This window comes from Manis javanica, chromosome 15 (genome assembly GCF_040802235.1).
Source record: "Manis javanica isolate MJ-LG chromosome 15, MJ_LKY, whole genome shotgun sequence".
In the NCBI taxonomy this organism is placed as follows: Eukaryota; Metazoa; Chordata; class Mammalia; order Pholidota; family Manidae; genus Manis; species Manis javanica.
In genome coordinates, this window is record NC_133170.1 from 9,314,253 (window position 1) to 9,332,731 (window position 18,479).

The 18,479-nt window shown below is 43.1% G+C and overlaps 2 protein-coding genes across 8 annotated transcripts in view; one reads left to right on the plus strand and one right to left on the minus strand.

Moving 5' to 3' along the window:
- PPFIBP1 (PPFIA binding protein 1) overlaps nucleotides 1–18,479 on the minus strand; it is a 147,747-nt gene that overhangs the window by 73,541 nt on the left and 55,727 nt on the right. For 4 of the 7 annotated variants that reach the window (XM_073223209.1, XM_073223208.1, XM_073223210.1 and 1 more), the window contains exon 1: nucleotides 7,619–7,637. The exons of the other annotated variants lie outside the window; for them this stretch is intronic. In XM_073223209.1, the coding sequence (XP_073079310.1) occupies nucleotides 7,619–7,625 (7 nt within the window). In that variant the 5' untranslated portion in view covers nucleotides 7,626–7,637. Of the gene's footprint in view, nucleotides 1–7,618; nucleotides 7,638–18,479 lie in introns of those variants that run through there. 7 annotated transcript variants of the gene reach the window in all.
- C15H12orf71 (chromosome 15 C12orf71 homolog) lies at nucleotides 1,250–7,612 on the plus strand. The gene is given in 4 exon segments (XM_073223487.1): nucleotides 1,250–1,346; nucleotides 2,360–2,922; nucleotides 2,924–3,042; nucleotides 3,292–7,612. Coding segments are annotated over 4 exon segments (1,071 nt in total). The 3' UTR covers nucleotides 3,584–7,612.

An 18,479-nucleotide genomic window follows, 5' to 3' on the forward strand; every position in this document is an offset into this window, starting at 1 on the left:
ACGATGTTCTCCTCCAAGAAGTGTCTTTCAAAGAAGCGGAACATGTTTGATTTTGGACTGGGTCAATTCTCCCAGGAATCTTCCAGGGAGGAGATAAGGGGGTCAGCCCCTGAGAGACGGCGTGCCCACTGGGTAAGAGTATGGGCTCTGGAGCCAGACGCCTACATTTAAATCCAGGTTCTAGGGTTTATGATTTGGGAATGTGAGCAAGTTCTAGAACTGCTCATGCCTTGGTTCTTTCATCTGTAAAAGGGAGCAAATAATGATACTTAACATACTGGACTGCCGTGCAGAATAAAGAAACAAATGTAAAGTGCTTACCACAGGTCCTGGCATGCAGTAAGTGCTCAGTAAACACTAGGGTGTATGTAGCTCCTGAATTACACCTCCAGGATCAGCCTAAGTCCCTCATCACTCATGACAGATGTGGCTTCTTGCCAGGTGGCCTCTGTTGGGTAGTGGACACAGTTTCCCCCCGACTCCAACTCTGCCTATTTCACAACTCCTGAAACAGTCACCTAAAACTGTCTTACTTAACAGAACCTAGAGATTTAAACTGTACAAAAGCAAAAAAAAAAAAAAAAAACCCAAATCCTAGCAAAGTTTAAATATAATCTTGTTAAATGGAAATAAAGACAGAGAAAAATATTTGGAAAAGATCTTAAGTAATTAATAGATTCCAACAAGTTATGGTTCTTTTAAGTCAGACCAGTGTTTCCTGGCTTTTTTCCTTAGCATGTGTGGGCCTGTGTTTAAATCCATGCCTCTTTTTTGATAAACATAAAAACCTTATGTTTCTTTTAATGCTATTTAAAACTTGAAATTTCTAAAATGTGATGAAATGCCAATCAAAGCAAGGTTAATTTAAGAATATGCTTTTTCAGGTACCCAGGGGCTCCAGGCCTCGGAAACTCTGAGCAAGTGCCTCACTCCCTTCCCAAGAATCACTGAATTGACCTAGAAACAGTACTGCACAGACTCACAGTTTAGACCAGACTGAAGGCGGCTTTAATTTGCCAAGATGATTGTGCTCACAGAAACGAGTTTTTTTGGTTCAGTCGGTGCAACTGAGAGCCTCGCGTAACCTATATCTGTCCTCAGAATTGCACATTTGGAAACAGACGATAAAGGATTTTCTACTTCCACCTATGACGTCCCCACTGAGAACCCTGCAGCAGTGAAGACAAAGTGACCAGGCTGGTGAGCTCCAATCTGACCAAACCCTGAACAATTTCACGATGCCACCAGAATGACGGCGGTTAAGGGAAGAGCAGCCTGCAAGGTGGGAGGGCTTGGTGAGCACGAAGGAGTCTGTTTCCAATTCCAGAAGGACCAAGACACCACAGGTACTAAGGGGCTGTTAAGAGAGATAATACGGGAACAAGGAAGAGGTCCAGTTAACAGAAATGGTGTAAAAAAATGTAGATTTAACACCAGGAATAAGGCAACCAATAGGCCCAGAACACAGACTTCCGGCAGTTGGACTTTTAGCCTGAGAGTCAGGTTCTGAAGTATTTTTGACCTCCCCAGTTCACGGCTCAGGAGTGGGCAGCAGCTGCTTCATGTGGACAGCCACCCAGGTGTGCGTGTGTGTGGTGTGCATCCGTCCACCCCCACTTACTTACTGGGGCATCACAGGAAAAGCAGATGGCAGGAGGATGGGCATCTAACTGGCTACAACCTTTGGGGAAAGCAATTGGATATCCACTATCAGGAGCCTACAATATGTCTGTGACCTTCGATACATTAAACCCATATACAGATAGAGACACAAAGATTTATTGACAAGGGAGTTTACTGCAATAAATGGTCATTAATAAGAAAGTGGCTAAAAATGATGGAATAGCCATATATGTTTGTTGTAGGTTGTACCATAAAATATAACAATCTGAGTTTCAATGGCCGATGTGACATCCACATCCATATGTATATACACGTATGTGTGCATGTATATGTATACATGTAAAAGGAAATCCACTGAAACGTTTTCATGATGGTTATCACTGTCTCTGGACTATGGGATCATAGGCATATTTAATTTCTTCTTTATACATTTCTGTATTTTTCCAGTTTCATACAGTGATCATTTTCTTTTACAGTACAAATTCAACTACAGTAAAACAGATAATGAAGCAAGGTATCTAGTAATCAAATTACTGGAGAGGGATTTATACACAGAAACAAATTTTTTAAGGGAGTGGGCTCCTCCTCTGCCCTTCATTGGAGAATGCAAATACGGATGAACTTCTATCAGAATGGGATAGGTACAGACAGGAAATCCATGAAAAATACTATTGCTTAGGCACCGTGACTCTCCTCTTCTTCCCAACCCCACCTATTTTTTTTGAAGATTCCTGAGATGCGGGCGATCTGAGATTTGAGCCCTCGAACTCCATGGACCACTCACCCTCCGGCAGCGGTTGTACGGGCACCGAGGACTCCACCTCTGAGTCAAACCTGAGCCTCTCCGTGAGCTATTTCCCCCACGAGGACTCCTCCTCTGAGCACACACTCCCCTGTGAAGACGCGTCTCCTGCGGGTCCTTGGGTCCTCTCTGCCCCTCCTATCCAAGGAAGACGGCACACTGAAAGGTTAGGGAGACTCCTGGGCAGACGAGGCAAAATTCAGGATGACCCGGAGCAGCTTTGCCAACAGAGCATTCCCCTGGCCTGGGATGCTGACGTGGACTCCTGAAGTTCAGACTGGAGAGCTCACTGGGACCTCAGAGGGGACAAGCAGTGGGCAGACAAGAACCCTGAAGAGAAGACACAACCGACTCTCAGCAAACTGGATGGCCTTGTGCAAAAGCCTGAGGAACTTCTAGAAAACCACAATGATGATGACGACAACTCTGTGTTCCCTGAACCTGCTCCAGAGGAAGATTTAAGGTTGGCTGCCACCTCCCCGCTAGATACAGCTCAGGGTCAGTTACCACGAACATGATTCTCGATAAGACCTGCCTGAGTTCAACCCGGCAAACAATGAAGATGTCCTCCGGTCTTCACAGATCCCTCAAGGCTGCAGGAGCATGAACTTGCTGAGGTGAGAGGGCACCGAGGTGCCTGGTGATGGGCGCTGGGCTGGAGCGCATGGGGCACTCCTCCGTGCTGAGCAGCAGGGCCGGGGCCCCGGGGTCTGTCACGGCCAGGGGCGGGAGAAGGCTACCAGGAAGGGAGCTGTGTGTGTGTGTGTGTGTGTGTGTGTGTGTGTGTGTGAATCTGATTTCCATAAATGGGCAAATAGTGACCCCCTTGTTGTCCAGGTTACACGGATCTAACTCATCACTCATTTTCTTGGCAGACGGAAAGCCAGGCAACCGGTCACCAAGGACAAGCACTACAGGGACGCCCTCAGCCTCCGCAGGCCCACCGGAGGAACACACAGCCTCGACTGTCTGAACTTCAGGTGGGTCTTCCGCCGGCTGAGGCAGCAAGTGCTCTCCTCGCTTTTGGGGAGAGGGCACCCTGAGACGGCCGCTGAGAGCACCCATCAGCGGCATAAAGGAAAGGACTCCCACAGAAGAAAGAGAATCCAACCTCAAGACTCCCTTCAAGTAGAACACTCTATACCGCCAGATTTTTAAGCTTTTTGATAGTCCCTGTCCTGCAGTCCCCATGAGTTAATTTTTTTTCCCCAATAAACAAAATACAGATTCTTGTTCTCTATGTCTTCCTCCTCCAGCCCATCATCTTAACTCAGGCTGAAAGCATGTATTTCGTCTAAAAGACTGACATACATTTGCTGGGAATTTTAACTAGTATTATCCTTCCTAACTTCAAGGCATTCTTTTTCTCTCCTCACCTTCTTAATATAGTTTATTCTATTTTACTTTATATATATATATTTAACCTATTTTATCATTAACCAAATCCCCATTTTCGGAAGGCAGCAGTCTAACCCATCAGGTTCCCGTACAGCCATGTTGGATGAACTTCTGGCGCTCGAGCAAGTGGCAGAAGATCCTGAGTCATTCAGGAAGCTGATTTCAATCGGCATTGTTTCAAGGGTTCAGACAACAGGTCTGATGTTCCCGGTGGACCTGACAGGTTCTAGCACATGTTACCTTGGCTTAAAGAAGTGGCCCACTCAGGAGGAACATGAGGATCGGAAATGCTACTTAACCATGCTTAGCTGACCTTCCCACATACCTGAGATGCAGACAGTAATAATACATAGGGTCGCTGTGTGAATTCATGAGACAGTACAAGTACGTGGTAAACATTATTGTTGTTGGTGCGGTAATTCATCCTCCTAAGGATCTCCCCAGAAGCCCTGATCCAAGGGGCATCCAATAGTAGGAGTTTAAGAGTCAATTCTCATTGAAATATTTCCCACTCAGAAGCCATATTTACTGGAAGTTATGGGTTTTAGCAGATCTTGACTCAACCAAGTTCTCTTCCCAGCCCCTTCCTCACTGTACCCTCTAAAATTCCTTTGACTTGTCATGAAACTTTCCTCTAAATGTTACCTTCTTGAGGAAGGCAGTACTCACCCCTTGGCCCTGACCTCCCCATTACTGGTACCAACATACCTCTCCAGGGTCACGGCCCAATTTCCTTCTTACTCACCCACAGGCTCTGCTACCATCCTACATGATGCCCAGAGTTCATGTGGTAAAGCACGATTCTTCCTTTCCTCCATCTCAGATTCCTTCCTTTCCTCAATTCCAGTGCCCTTACCCCCTTCCTTCCTGTCTCCCTTCCTTCCTTCCACAAACATTTAGCACACAGGATTGCCAGATACTTTCTAGCTTACCAAAATAAAATAAAACCCCTAAACCAAAAATACACTCAATCTTTTGGCTCAAGTGGCTTATTATTTAAGAGATAAGCCTTGTAAACATCTGACGACAAAGGGTTGGGGGTGACAATAGTCTCACCAGGTACACATTCAGTACTTTAAAAAAGTCAACATGAGAAGGAAGGTTTTAAAAGATTTCACACATGAGGTTGTTGGAGTTACAAATGTGGTTAGTTTAAGGTGAAAGACTTGAAGCTGCTGGATAAATCAGTATGAGTGAAGGTGGGCAATCTTGGGATATTTGCTCAAGGGAAGGGCAATATTTGGGAAGATACTGTCCCAAGAAAAGACAGTACAATGGGAAGAAAGAAAGAAAACAGGGCCTTCTTAGTAATAGATGCTCACAGTCCCACCCTGAGCATCTTCACAGCCAGACTCCTCACACCATCCACCTCTCCCAGAATGTCTTCCCACTCGGCTAGGTCACCTGAGCGCCCTCGTCCACTCTCTCTCACGCTTAGACGTCACTAAGACTGTGAGTCCCGTCACGGTACCTGTCCCACGACTTTCATTCACTTCCATCCAGATCCCACCTATGCCCCCCCTTGCCAAATGGTGGCATCTCTAACCACACCTGGCAGCATTCACAAAGCCTTGCCTTTTCCTCTCCCAGATCTCTTTCAATCTCTGCTGCCCACATCCCCCAGCAGGACACTCATGCTTCTCATAAGGGCCAACTCACAAAACAGGGATTACCTTTGCCATTCCCTGGAAAATTCTCCCTGTTACCTTCTCAACATCCCCCACTGCCTGGGGAACTCATCCTTAAAGACTGTGCTCCAGGCTCACTGTGAGGCCAAGACCGACCCTTCAGGGGAAGCTCACCAGGCCCTTCCTTAAGCTTGCCCCAGTCCCTGCCCAGCCCCTCTCACACTATTACTTGTACTTTTCTGCTCTCTTTACATGACTATTTTACCTAGTCTCTGACCTCTGGACGGCAAGCACCAGGTCTCAGTTCCTTTTTACTACAAGATCCTAACACAGTGTCTGGTTCAGAGTGGTCTGTCTCTACATAATTTTTTGAATGATTTGAATATATCCTATTTCTCCGGACTTTCTCCTATATAATAAAAAAGAGTGAAATACAACAGCTTGGAGTTGCTATTCTTCAAGTCGAAAGTTACTGGCCAGCTGGAATAAGAGCAGGAATGGGGCGGGGTGGGGCAGGGCAGGAAAAGACAGGACGACAAGAAATAGCAACCCTGAAAGGTCAAGTGAGGCAGTGGCCTACAGACTGAGAAGTCTAAGCCCTGAGGAATCTGCCAACTAATTCGAAAATTTAATTCAGCAAATACGCATGGAGCCTTAATGTGCTGTAGACTAGGCGCTATGATACACCTAAAAGAAAGACCATCTCTCCTGCCATTCAGGGCACATGTAACCATAGTTTTGTTGTATTTTAATTCTTTCTCTAGTAATTAAGTCAAACCCAGACAAAATGATTTCAAAAGACTGCCCACAGTGACTAAGAAGCCCTGTTCATTAGTAAGATTTCTGACATATTTGTGTCTGTTTTTCAGTTATATAAACCTGCTTGACAGGTATGGGTAAAACAGCAATATTTCCAGAATCTCTCACCTGGCCTTAGTGCATCTCCGTATTGATAGGTGTTTCCAAGGGGTGGAGAGTAGCCACCTCCATATCAATAGGTAATTACGAGGGCACGCAAGGAGGTTGGATGGGGTCCCTTCTTCTGCAGCCGGGTCGTGAGAGACACGGGAGAGCAGAAGTGGAGACTGCTTGTAAGAAATAAATGGGTTTCTCCTATTTATTTCTCCCTTTGACTGATTTCAGTTTCAAAGTATTTTGCCCCGGCATTTTCCCCCCGGAGTTACAACAGGTAACTAACTACATGTAAGATCTGAGCAGTGTTCTTTACACAGCTTTACAACAAACATTCTTTAAATAGAATTAGAATTTGAAATATTCCTTGGGGGTTTCATGCTGCATCTCAGAAAGCAAGTGGTAGTGTTTAAAATTTGGAAAACTTTTAGTACCTCCTCATTCATTATAGCATCAAATATGTTACAAATCTTGTTAGCTGCCAAACTACAACCAGGTCCTCTATTTTGTGTCACGTACATGGGCCCGTGGCTGGAGGAGGCCCTCTATACACCACTGGACTGAGAGCAAACCGAAAACAGTCACTGAGAGACAACAGGTCCGCTGTGACCTCAGGCCTCTCATAAAATTATCGCCCTTGCCAAGCACATGCTCATCTAATTAACTACTTAATTTCTGGGATCCAGGATCTCATGACTCAAACTAAAATCTTTCTTTCAAGTGAATTGCTCAACCTTGACACCCATAAAGCTCACCTGCTTGAATCAGCAAAGTATTGCCATAAATATGCATTATCTAGAATCTGTAACACCATCATAATATAAGCCAGAATACGGTATGAAAAATGTATCAGGCAAATGGAGGGAGTATTCAGCTCTCTCCGAACACAGAATTCGGACAGGCTAACATAAACTTTACAGACCACCCAATGCCAAGTCAACTTCTTACTCAGCAGGATCCCAATGACGAAGAAAGTACATGATGCCACCACACTAGTGAAACTGAGGCAAAATCATTTTCCCCATACTTAAAGAATGTGAAAATTCATGACTCAAGGTTCAGGTCTAACTGGGCATAAAAACAGTGTCCTCTCAAAACAACAAAAAGGAAAATGAAACCAACCATAAATAAATTCATAGAGACTTCCTGGTAAGGTCCTTATACCAATATTTAAAAGCGATTTTGTTTAGGCAGGAGGAATAGTTCATTGCCTCACGAAGTTTTTGCATTATGGGGCGCAAGCAGAAGAACTTACACTGCATGCGGGGCACTGGCTCATCTCAAGATGGACGGGCGGGTTTCACGTTGCACTGCCTGGAGTCAGTCTTTTCCTGCTCTCTCCACAGATCCCAACAAAGAGAACAACACCGCTTTCATGAGTGAAATAAGATCCTCATCAGATAACACGAAGTCACTGAGTGACCGGTCATGAGTTGGGTGGGTACAAAAGCCTTAAAATAAATTCCCTAAAGGATTATAAGCCAGAGATCAAGAAATCCCCTACTGAACAATTTCTGTTTATCTTCCCACCTTTCAACGGAATTCCATGGTTTTGATGACCATTTGATTTCAATCTGATATGCTTTATAAAGAACTACTTCTGAGGCATTTTCAAATGGGAGAGCAAACATCAAATATCTTTTCAGATTGTGGCTGTTGAATGAAAAGTCATCTCGTTATTACTGGATTCTTCATGTAGGAGAAAATCAGGGCCATTAACTTTGTTTTTCCTCATCTACATCAATAAAGATTTATTATTTTAAATGCAAATCCCCACCACTAGAGATCTCCCCCTCCCTCACAGAACTTTCCTGTATACTCACAAAGCAAATGAGAACAAGTTGGACATTTTAATCATGAATATATATCAGAAGAGGTGTTTTTGACTCTCACTTCTTAAAAAAAATTTTTATTGAAATATAGTTTATATACAATATAATATTGGTTTCAGATGAACGACTTAGTGATTTGACAATTATATGCATTACTTAAATCATTCACCACAATAAGTGTACTTACCACCTGTCACCAAGGATAATACAATATTATGATCTACATTCCCTATGCTGTACTTGTATCCCTGTGGCACAATGATTTTATAATTTGAAGTTTGTACCTCTTTATTCCCTTTACCTATTTCACCCATTTCCCCAACCCCATGGTACTGAATGGTCTAATCTCTGTGTTTACAAGTCTATTTGTCTTGTTTGTTTGTTTTGTTTTGTTTTTCAGATACCACATGTAAGGGAAACCGTGTCATGTTCATCTTTCCTGACTGCCTGATTTCACTTAGCTGAGTGTCACTCTCATCAACTCCACTGCCATCCACCTTTGGGGCCTAGATTTTCCCCAAACAGGGTGCGGATGAAAGGGAGTATTTTTCTCCAGTAAAGTGACTAAAAATTCAGTTAGAGCCCTCCAGCAACCACCAACATAACAACGGATTCATATAAGGATCAAAAATGAATGCTAAAACCACTGGATAACTGTTGAAGAACAAGATATGCACATGGTGTCCAAGAATTACCCCCCAGACCCCGTAATAACTATCAAGATTAGGCACCTTTACAATGGAGAGATTCAACAAACACCAGCTTAGCCAAGTGATTGAACTCAGCCTAACCAACATCATGCACCTTCTGAAGACAAGCAGTGTATTCTTGCCAGCAAACGTTTATTTAACCTGAATCTAGTGTGGAAGCCAACAGTCAGATGATCCCAGATTGTAGAACTTTCTTCCAGACAACTGTCTTTGACTTTTCAAAAATGTTAACATCATAAAGCACAAAATAAGAAAACACAAGAAGGTCAGGAAGACAAGAGAGTTCATAAAGGAGACCACAGAGACATGATGATAGAACCCTTAACCAAACGCTCAAAACTATGATAAAAGGCATTTATTAATAACTGGAGAAATCTGAATATGGACTGTATATTACTTAATTTTATTGGGTGTAATAAGAAAAATTATGGCTGTGCAAGAGAATGTCCCTGGTAATTAGGAATGTAATTGTGAAATGTCATGGTATCTGTTACTAACCTTCAAATGGACCAGGAAAAAAAGACAGAAAATGCTACAGCAAAGATGGGAAAAATATTAAGAAAAACTCAAGGAGGTAACTCAGATCTCTGCTGTGAAAATAAAGTATTATACTTGCTATCCTTGGGTGATAATAGTATCTAAGAGATGTACATATTAAAAGCATTAAAAATCTTTAAACAAAACTTAGGTATTAACTGGATTCTCAAATGATATAAATTGGGCAATTCTTTAATCTGGATTTGTTCATACATCCTGGCATCTGCCTTTGGATTCACCACTTGCTGCAAGGAATTTTCAGTTTCATGGGTCAACAAATATTCATCCGTAAGTCCCTCTACTGTAAAAAGTTGGTCCAGCTGAAAGCAGATTAACATTTAGGCATTATTCAAAAACATTTCAGATTTCAGGAGTTTACTTAGCTCTTGTTGAATTTAAAAGAATACTTTTGCCCAACAGAGAGCTAGGTTCTCTGCTCTTCCAAGTTATCAGAAGTTTCCAGGCCTGGATATCGCATGTTTATCTTCAAAAGAACTTCTTGGACATTTTCTCTGTTTCTCACAAATCAGGAACAGGTGGCCACTTCTAATACTAATAATAATTCTGCAAATCATTTTGACATTTCCTTTTACTTTGAGTGATGCTAGAATGTTCTGCCTTTTCCAACCTAAGAAGCAGCATAAGCATAAAGTCATCAAATAATTCATTGAACATATGGGAGACTTATGAGAGCAAAAGGAGGTGCTGCTATAGTCTTTATTAACATATTTTGGTTAATACCTCTACATGAGTAAAGCCACAGTACTTCTCTTAAACAAATGCACACATTCCCATATACTAAGCACTTTGCAAGGAATTCAGAATGTTCTGAGACTCCCTGAATCCTACTCTTCAATCCAGGTTCTAAATCCAATTTCTCAAAAGAGACTTCCTGGCTTCAGATCCCAGTCATCTATTTGCTGCGGATCCAAGGAAACTTACTTAACCTCTCTGGGCTTTCCATCTCAATTTACAAAATCTGATACTAATAGTACTGACCTCAATGTGCTATGGTGAGGATTTAGCAAAAGTGCTCGGTAGAAGTTGGTAGCAGAAATATTAGAGAAAATAACAAATGTGCCTTGCAGAGAAAGTGCTCAAAAATTTTAGCTGCTGCTCATTGCTGTCATGTACTTTCTTTATTATAAAAACCTGCCATGGCCCCAGTGGCTACAGAATTAAGTCCAAGCAAATTGCTATGAAATCTCTCTACGAGCAGATCCTGATACCCTTTTCCAGTCTTACAGAGACTGATAACACTCCACCCGCAGCCCTCACGCTTCCCGCAGTCCCTGTCCTCTGCTGTTGTGCCCTGTTCTTTCCTGCTTCGGGGCCTCGGCTGCGCTGTTCCACCCCCTTGGAGCTGCCCTAACCATCTTACTCCTTCTGCCGCCTGTCTACTCCCAAATGCGCCCTTCTAGGCTCAGGTTAAGTTCAAGTTCTCCTATGAACCAGGTAGTGCACGTTATATCCTGTTTCACAGAATTGTGCTCCCATGGCTTTCTCTCCCACAAAACAAAACCCTCTGTGTCCTGCTTATCTTTTCATGCTCCAAGGCCCCCGGCCCAGTTTCTTACACGTAGTAGCTCCGCGATAAATAGGCGTTGAAATGAATGGTTGCTCTGCAGGAAATTATTGAAACAGATAATATCTGAAGTTGAATGTCATTTCCTCTTACATAAAATTAAACTAGCCTCTACTTTAATTAAATCTTGTCCCTGCATGTTTATACTGGGGGGCCAGGGATGTTTCCTGAGTTGAGTAGAAAAGCTCAGTGTTGTACAACAGACAAAGCTAATTCACAAAAGAACAGCCACATCTTTCTACTGTCTGCGTAGAAACTGAAATTCTATCCTCTCTTCTTTCTCGTTCAAATATATTTACTGAACATCAACATGCTAGGGGCTGCGCACTCAGATGAGTCTGACAGACCCCTGCCTTGACGAGCTCGTAGCTCTGGGGGAGACTGTCATCCCGCCCGACACGGCACAGAGGCGCACTTGAAGCTTGAACTGAAAGGGAGGCTGAGAGGAGCAGACAGCAGCGGCGGAGGGACCGGCCTATGACAAGGCCAGAAGCGCAAACAGGTGTGCTCGGGAAACAGTGGAACGTCCAGTTTAACTTGAGCACCAGGTGTCCATCCCAGTGCAGTGGTGAGACACAGACGTCTGAAGGGCAGGGACGGAGCCAGACTGCTAAGGAGTTCTGAGTCTGCTAAGGAACATGGAGTTTTGAAGCGAGAGTCTGACTTCATCAAATCCACGTTCTATAGAGAATATTCTAATAGGAGCAGTATGGGAGCAGAGCTGAAGTGGGGAGAGCTTGACAGCAGGATTGTTAGAGAAAAAACAAACTGCCAGCCAGGCTGTACAGCAAAATGGGAGAAAAGAGCCAAATGCAGCTTTAGCCCCTGAGTGGCTTTCTCAGCATGGCCGGCGGTGTTTCCTGTTCTACCCTCAGGCCCAGCCGCCACACCCTCCAGGCTACACCAACTCTGCGACAGTACTATTTCTCTCCATTGGTGAGCGTTTACATGAGTTAATTTCATGAACACAGTAGACAGGAAATTATGTAAGCTGAAAAGATGTACCAGACTCCTCAGGTGCCCGGAGACGGCCTGGCAGGCACCACCAAGCAGATTTCTCCTTGCTCTTTAATTCATTTATTTATTATTCACTCACTTGCTGAGGTCCCAGCACATGCTGGCCATTATTACCTTTCATGCCAAGGACACGGGGGCGTACACGAGGCATTGTTCCTATTCTCTAGATGATCAAGGGCTGGCAGAGGTATTGTTGTGTGTTCACAAACAGGAATTACTATCTGGTCAAGTTCTCCATAACCAGCTTCATCTTACATGACGCTGTTTAAAAACGTGCTCTGGATATTGGTCACAAAACCAGCTTGTAACTCATTTTTACCTTAACTGATTGTTCTGCTATCAGGAACTAAGGGAGGTGTCTGGGATTATTTTGTTTATATTATACAGTAGATAATCATGAACATATCCACTCCCTAAACTTTGTAACCCCAAAATCAGTACCAGTGGTGCGGTCCCTCATGGACACGCCACAAAGCAGCAATGTGAGTTGTCTGGGAGCACGGGTCTGGTTCAAGTCAAACAAGGCAGTCCTCTGCCTTCTGGTTCCAGCTCAGCTTTCATACTGCGAACAAGTGTTTACAGAACATCGGGTAGAAGTGCTCTCCACTGTTCCTAAGTGCAAGAAGGCGGTGATGGGCCTTGCAGAGAAAAATACCTGTGTTAGATGAGCTTGTTCAGGCCTGTGTTAATAATGCTGTTGACCATGAGTCCAATGGTAATGAACCAATAATATTAATAAAGTATCTTTAAACAGAAACAAGGTTCTATATTGATCAGTTGAGAAAATGTTGTGACAGAGGCTCACAGAAACCTAAGCCTATACATCTCCCAGGGGCAACTGTTCAGTATTCATAGCGACTTTCAAGAATGTAATCACTACAAATAACAAGTCGACTATATTCTACCAGGTAAAGAATGTAAAGAACCAGCCATAACACACTGATTTTTCTTTTCAGGTCTACCTTATGAGGACTCGGGAGGGCCATAAAGTGAGGAAACAGAAATCATCTTCTGGATCCTGTAACATTTCAGGAGAAATAGCTGGCATTCTCTGACCCTCTAGAATCACCCAGACACAGTCTCCCCAAGGCATGATTGCTGCTCTGTCAGCTAAAAAGGGAAGAAGGAGATGGGGTCAACAGGCCAGGAGATGCTGGGGGTCAATGTAAATGGGTGTTTTGGGGTGTTACTATTTTTTTCTTGGGGGAAATTTTCTTAAGTTTGTCTCCTCCTTAAAGACCACTTATTTCCTGATAGACACTTGTATTTTTCACTGTTCCAACAACACAGGAGGCCCAATTTGGGTACAAGTCTTCTGAAATGGATGCTCCATGCCAGACTTCAATCAAGACCAATTTAGACCCGGAAGAAACCAAAAAGCCTACTTTTCTAAGCAAATAACACATTCTTTACAATAAGACAATTTAAATCCCACCAAATCACCCAAAACTTTGGTAATGCCCCAGGATTCATGTTTCCATTTGTAAAAGCCAACTTCCTTAAGCAGGAAACAACCTCCAAACGGCGGCTTCCCCGCTCCGGGAATCCCACGCCCAGAACCAGAAGTATCAACGGAGAGTTCCCATCCTAAGTCTTCTTGACTCTCTTCCAAAGTTGAGACCGTGTTTATCTGCTGAGCAAAACGGTCATCCAAGCACAGATCTACTGAAAGCTTCCAAGCAAGCTGAGAGGCCAAGGCAAGGAAAGGAATAGCTAATCAGAAACGAAGGGTAAGAAAAGCTGGATCCAAAATAAATACAGTGCAAAACACCCAGAATAGCTCGGAAAGACAGCTGATGACCTTCTCTTCCAAAAACCTCTTAATGTCACAGTATCAAATGGCCTATGCAGCTAACACCAAACACATAATTACTACCAACCATGAAAGTAGGGAATAAAGTAAAAACAAACATACAAGCAAGAAAAACTAATGGTACAACTTGTGTTTTGAAATACAAACAAAAGCACAGAAGAGAAATCCAATTATTGTACTGTACTTAAGAGGCAGTCCTCAGTGAGGGAATACGCCTCTGGCTCAAGGTAATGGTCACAAGAAGCTGTCAAGGCTTTTTCAAGCTTTGAAAGCTACCATAATTCCTAAAGAGATAGCATATATTATTTTTGCTTAAAGACTAAATGGGCCCTGCTACAATGGCTGTAAATTACCACACCCCTAATTTTAGTCTCCTCTTGGCTGAACCAACTCTGAGCTGGGCATTATGTACGGTATGCAAGCAACACCGAGCACACCCGGGGAGCCAACCTCATTTCTTTGATTATGAGGCACAAAGCCTTGAGCTACTGCTAAGTAATGGACTTAAGAACCTCTGAAATTTCTTCTCCTACTTCTTCACTCCCCAAGTGATGGAGAGCCTTGGCTAATTCAAAGTCTAGTGCCAGAACCCTGATTTGCTGAAAATATCATAATATTAAACCATAGATCCACTAGGTGGAGGTCGAAATTCCCTTGGACCCTCTTCTTCCTTCTTAAAAAACTGCTGAAACTAGATACCTATGCGGCATCAGAGATGCTAAGGCCTCCCAATTAAACATATAAATGCATGGCAACTTGAGAGAAAAATATGTCACCTGTCCAGGTACAGAGTCAGTACAACCCCTCTAACACACACACACATTATATGCTAAATGTATAAACATTTCCTTTCTGTCTACAGTTACACTCTAACGTATCTGTTCTAAAGAGAAAAAAAGATTGACACTGTCAGTTTCCTCAGTGTTGAGGAGTGAACAAAGCACCAGAGAACAAAAAGATGGCGGTGGCTTAGCAAGTTGAGCAAAATAGCTTTGAGCAGCCCTCAAACTCCATCTACGCCCTCAGACACAAAGGAAGCGTCTGCTGGAAAGAATAAAGAATAGTTCTAAAGTCCAGCAGCATCTCCATCTAATTGTAAAGGTGATCCGAGATATGTGGTAGGAGAGGGAGAGATTACTAGAGGAAAACAAAGGAAAATCATTTTTAAGTTTTATAATGAAAAGACATTCTTGTGTATCATCTCAAGTTACCCTGAATGAATCAAAGAAGCACAAGATAACCCACATACATGCCGTGTGACTCCAAAGATCACCAGCCCCAAGCAGTCATTTCAGAATTTGTAGTAGGACTTGCCTGGAAAAAAGAATGTTTGGTTCACAAAAGGCAGTCAGGAGCTAGAAAAGATCAATCCCTGTATAGTAATTTAAGTGAAAAAGATGACAAGGTTATGGAGAAAAACCTTGCGAACGGCTTTTCACCAGAGCGATGGTGGTGGCTACTGTCTGGGGACGATGTTATCTCAGCAGCTAGGAAATGCCTGCGCAGAATCCGCTACACCGCAAGGTGGAGTGATTACTAGGCAGGTGACAACCTGCACGTACCCACAGCGCTCCTGAGGCAGCAGCGTTGGAGCCAGACAAGCGGCCCCACCTCATTCTTGTGCCTGGGTCTGCTCAGCCTCAAAAGTGCTAAGACCAGACTTCCCCACCGCCATCCGTGACCCCAAGGGCCATGCACATGGGAGAGACTAAGGTGTTGCCTGCGCTCTGAGGCAAATGATATTCCTTCTATTTGCCAGCTGCCAGAACATCTAAATGACCAGAAGTACAAATATACCAAAGTTCTTAATTCATTTCAATTCTTTCCTAAAGAACACAAAGTTCTTAAAGCCCAACTGCATCTCCATCTGAGTGCAAAGGTGATCAACAGAACAAATGCAAATTTTACCTGGCACAGTCCCAACTGTGTGACTGTGACATGGGAAGTGGCATGAGATAAGGCCAAATACAGTCTTCGTAATCCAGCTATGCCATCTGCTTAAATGCAATGTCTTGTATATTCACTTATGTAGTTTATATATGAAAATACACACATCTTGTAATGAATAGTGAATGTGTATTAGAGCAGGCTAAATTAAATGGTGTGGTATGAATTTATATATACTCAAATAGCCTTAAATCAATCACAATGTTCTGGTCATTCGGTATTTTATTTGCTGTGGACATAAAAGCTCTTTCGTGAACTTATGTCATATCTTTTCCCCCACTATCATAAGTACCAAAATCTGCAGCCACAAAAACTTTGGACCTGGGATGAACCTGTGAAAAAATCTAGCCTTTAGAAACACACAAATACACCCAAAACTAGATATTACATTTAGAGGATTTACAGAATGGTTCTCCCTCTGCCTCAAAGTTCCAATCTAAACTAACTTCCTGATTTTACAGATGAGGGAACCAAGGCCTAGGATAAATGATGTATCTGAAATTCCACAGCTGGTTAGCAAAGAAGTCAGAACTAGAATTTCAGTCTTGGGTAAAATGTTCTTTGACCCAAGTCACCCTGAAAGTTTCCTTTTTGGAACACTAGATTATTCATTTGTGAGATCATAATCTCAGTGAGGGCAAAATCCAGCTTAATTGACCATAGGCCCCAATAGCTAGTCCAGAATTCACTAACGGGTAGGAAGGACTCACCAGTCACAGCCAGTTGGAAAGCAGGCTCTACAACGGCTGTGGTCTTGAGTGAATCACCCACACAGCCTGCCACCAAAGCCCCCTGGTAAATAAGGACACTGGTTTGCAAAGTGTCTGCCAAGAATTGAGAGTGTAATATATAAAATTATGATTTTTCTTTGTGCAAAACAGCCCAACTTTCCCATGCATCTCAGCTCCACTGGCCTCTTCTTGATCTAACCAAGGCAAGCCGTTCCAATAATTTATAGAGTGTCTCCATGACTCACCCTGGGAGGGGCAGGCCAAGGACACACAGACGAATGTCTCCTTTCATCCTACCCTGGGTTTCAGCTTAAGGCGAGGCAAGTAGAAAAACAAATTTTGAGTGTTCACCATACTTAAAAAAGAAACCAGTCAGTCTCATATTTAAAAAATGATCTGAAAAAAGTATCAAATAGATAATATCAGTGATAATAAGATCAATAATAATAAGGAGCAGAAAAATAGTGAGAACAATGGCTATTATTTTGAGCACCCGTGCAACGCACCCAGAAGCACATGGCCGACACCGCTGTGCTCAGTTGTCCCAGCAACCTTATAAGGTAGGCTTATTAATATCCCTGTTTCGCAGATGAGCAAGCGGCCCCGGAGAGATCATGGGAAAAGGTGTTGGAGCTGTGATCTGAATGCAGAGCAATCTCACAGCAAAGCCCACGTGCTCTCATCCCATATTTGCTTGAAAAATACATTTTTTTCTGGTTGGGTAATTTTATCGATTAAGTTCATTCTTGGCTCAAGATTCATACAGTAGGGACTGGGTTTTTCAAAGCTTCCTAAAAACAAAGCTGGGCTTAATAAATCTGTTCAGCGATGATTCGAGGGCTCCTCCTGCGGTCTCCAGTCTGCCTGTTGGGATCAATACTTCCTCCTTGGTTCATCTTCCCTGACCCTTCAGCTCTCATGAGCCAGTCCTTGCCGTGGGTCATCACTTTTCCAGGCTCTTGAGCTGGCTGGTGAGACATCCTCATCATGTGTAGGGAAGCTCGGACACATCCCTCTCCTGGATTTATTTCTCTCCCTCTCTGTAATCCCTCCCTGTTCCCAAAGCCCTTACCTGCCAAGGGGGTGAACCTCACCCCATCACACACGAACCAGCGAGGGCTCCCACCCAACCACACCCCCAAGAAGGATCGCTGGAAACATCTTCAACCATTCCTGCCTGTCATGCTTAGACCATAGCGCTGGAGCAGACAAATCACCTGGCTGCTTGAAATCCACTGATCTGCCCTCAAGATTTAATTCAACATCATGCCGCAGAGCTGCAGAATCTAAATTACCGAGTAGTCCCCGAACGAACAAAATACAATCATTGCCAAAAGTTATGCACAAAAATATTCACTGGAGCACTATTTGTAATACATCCAAACTGGAAAACTACCTAAATGTCCAACAACAGATGTGCAACTGAATACCGTGATAGTGAGGAGGATAAAAAATATAAACCATATGCAATATTGTAGCTGAATCTCACAAACAGAATAAGGAAAGTAAGCCAGACAAAAAAGAATAGATAGCAAATGATTCTCTTTACATAAATTTCTAAAGTAGGAGAAACTAATGAATGGCTTTGATTTCAGAAAATCAGTTACCTGCAGCAACATTAGGAGAATAGGGTTTGGGGTGCTGGTAGTTTTCTGGTCAGCTGAGTGCTGTTACACTTTATGTAACTTTTTTATTATCCACTTTATGTAATAAAAAAGTGTGTCCACTTTATGACAATTACCCCATCAAGCCATCCACTTATGATTTGCACACCTTCTTCTCTCTGTATTTCAATAAAAAGCTCCCCAAAAGAGATCCTGGAGAACATCTGGTCTGCTCTCCTTAATTACTATGAAGTAATCATTTCTCATGTATGTTAAATATCTCACGGACACACAGGAAATCCATGGAAGGGCTGGGGCTGGACATTAGATTTAACTCCCG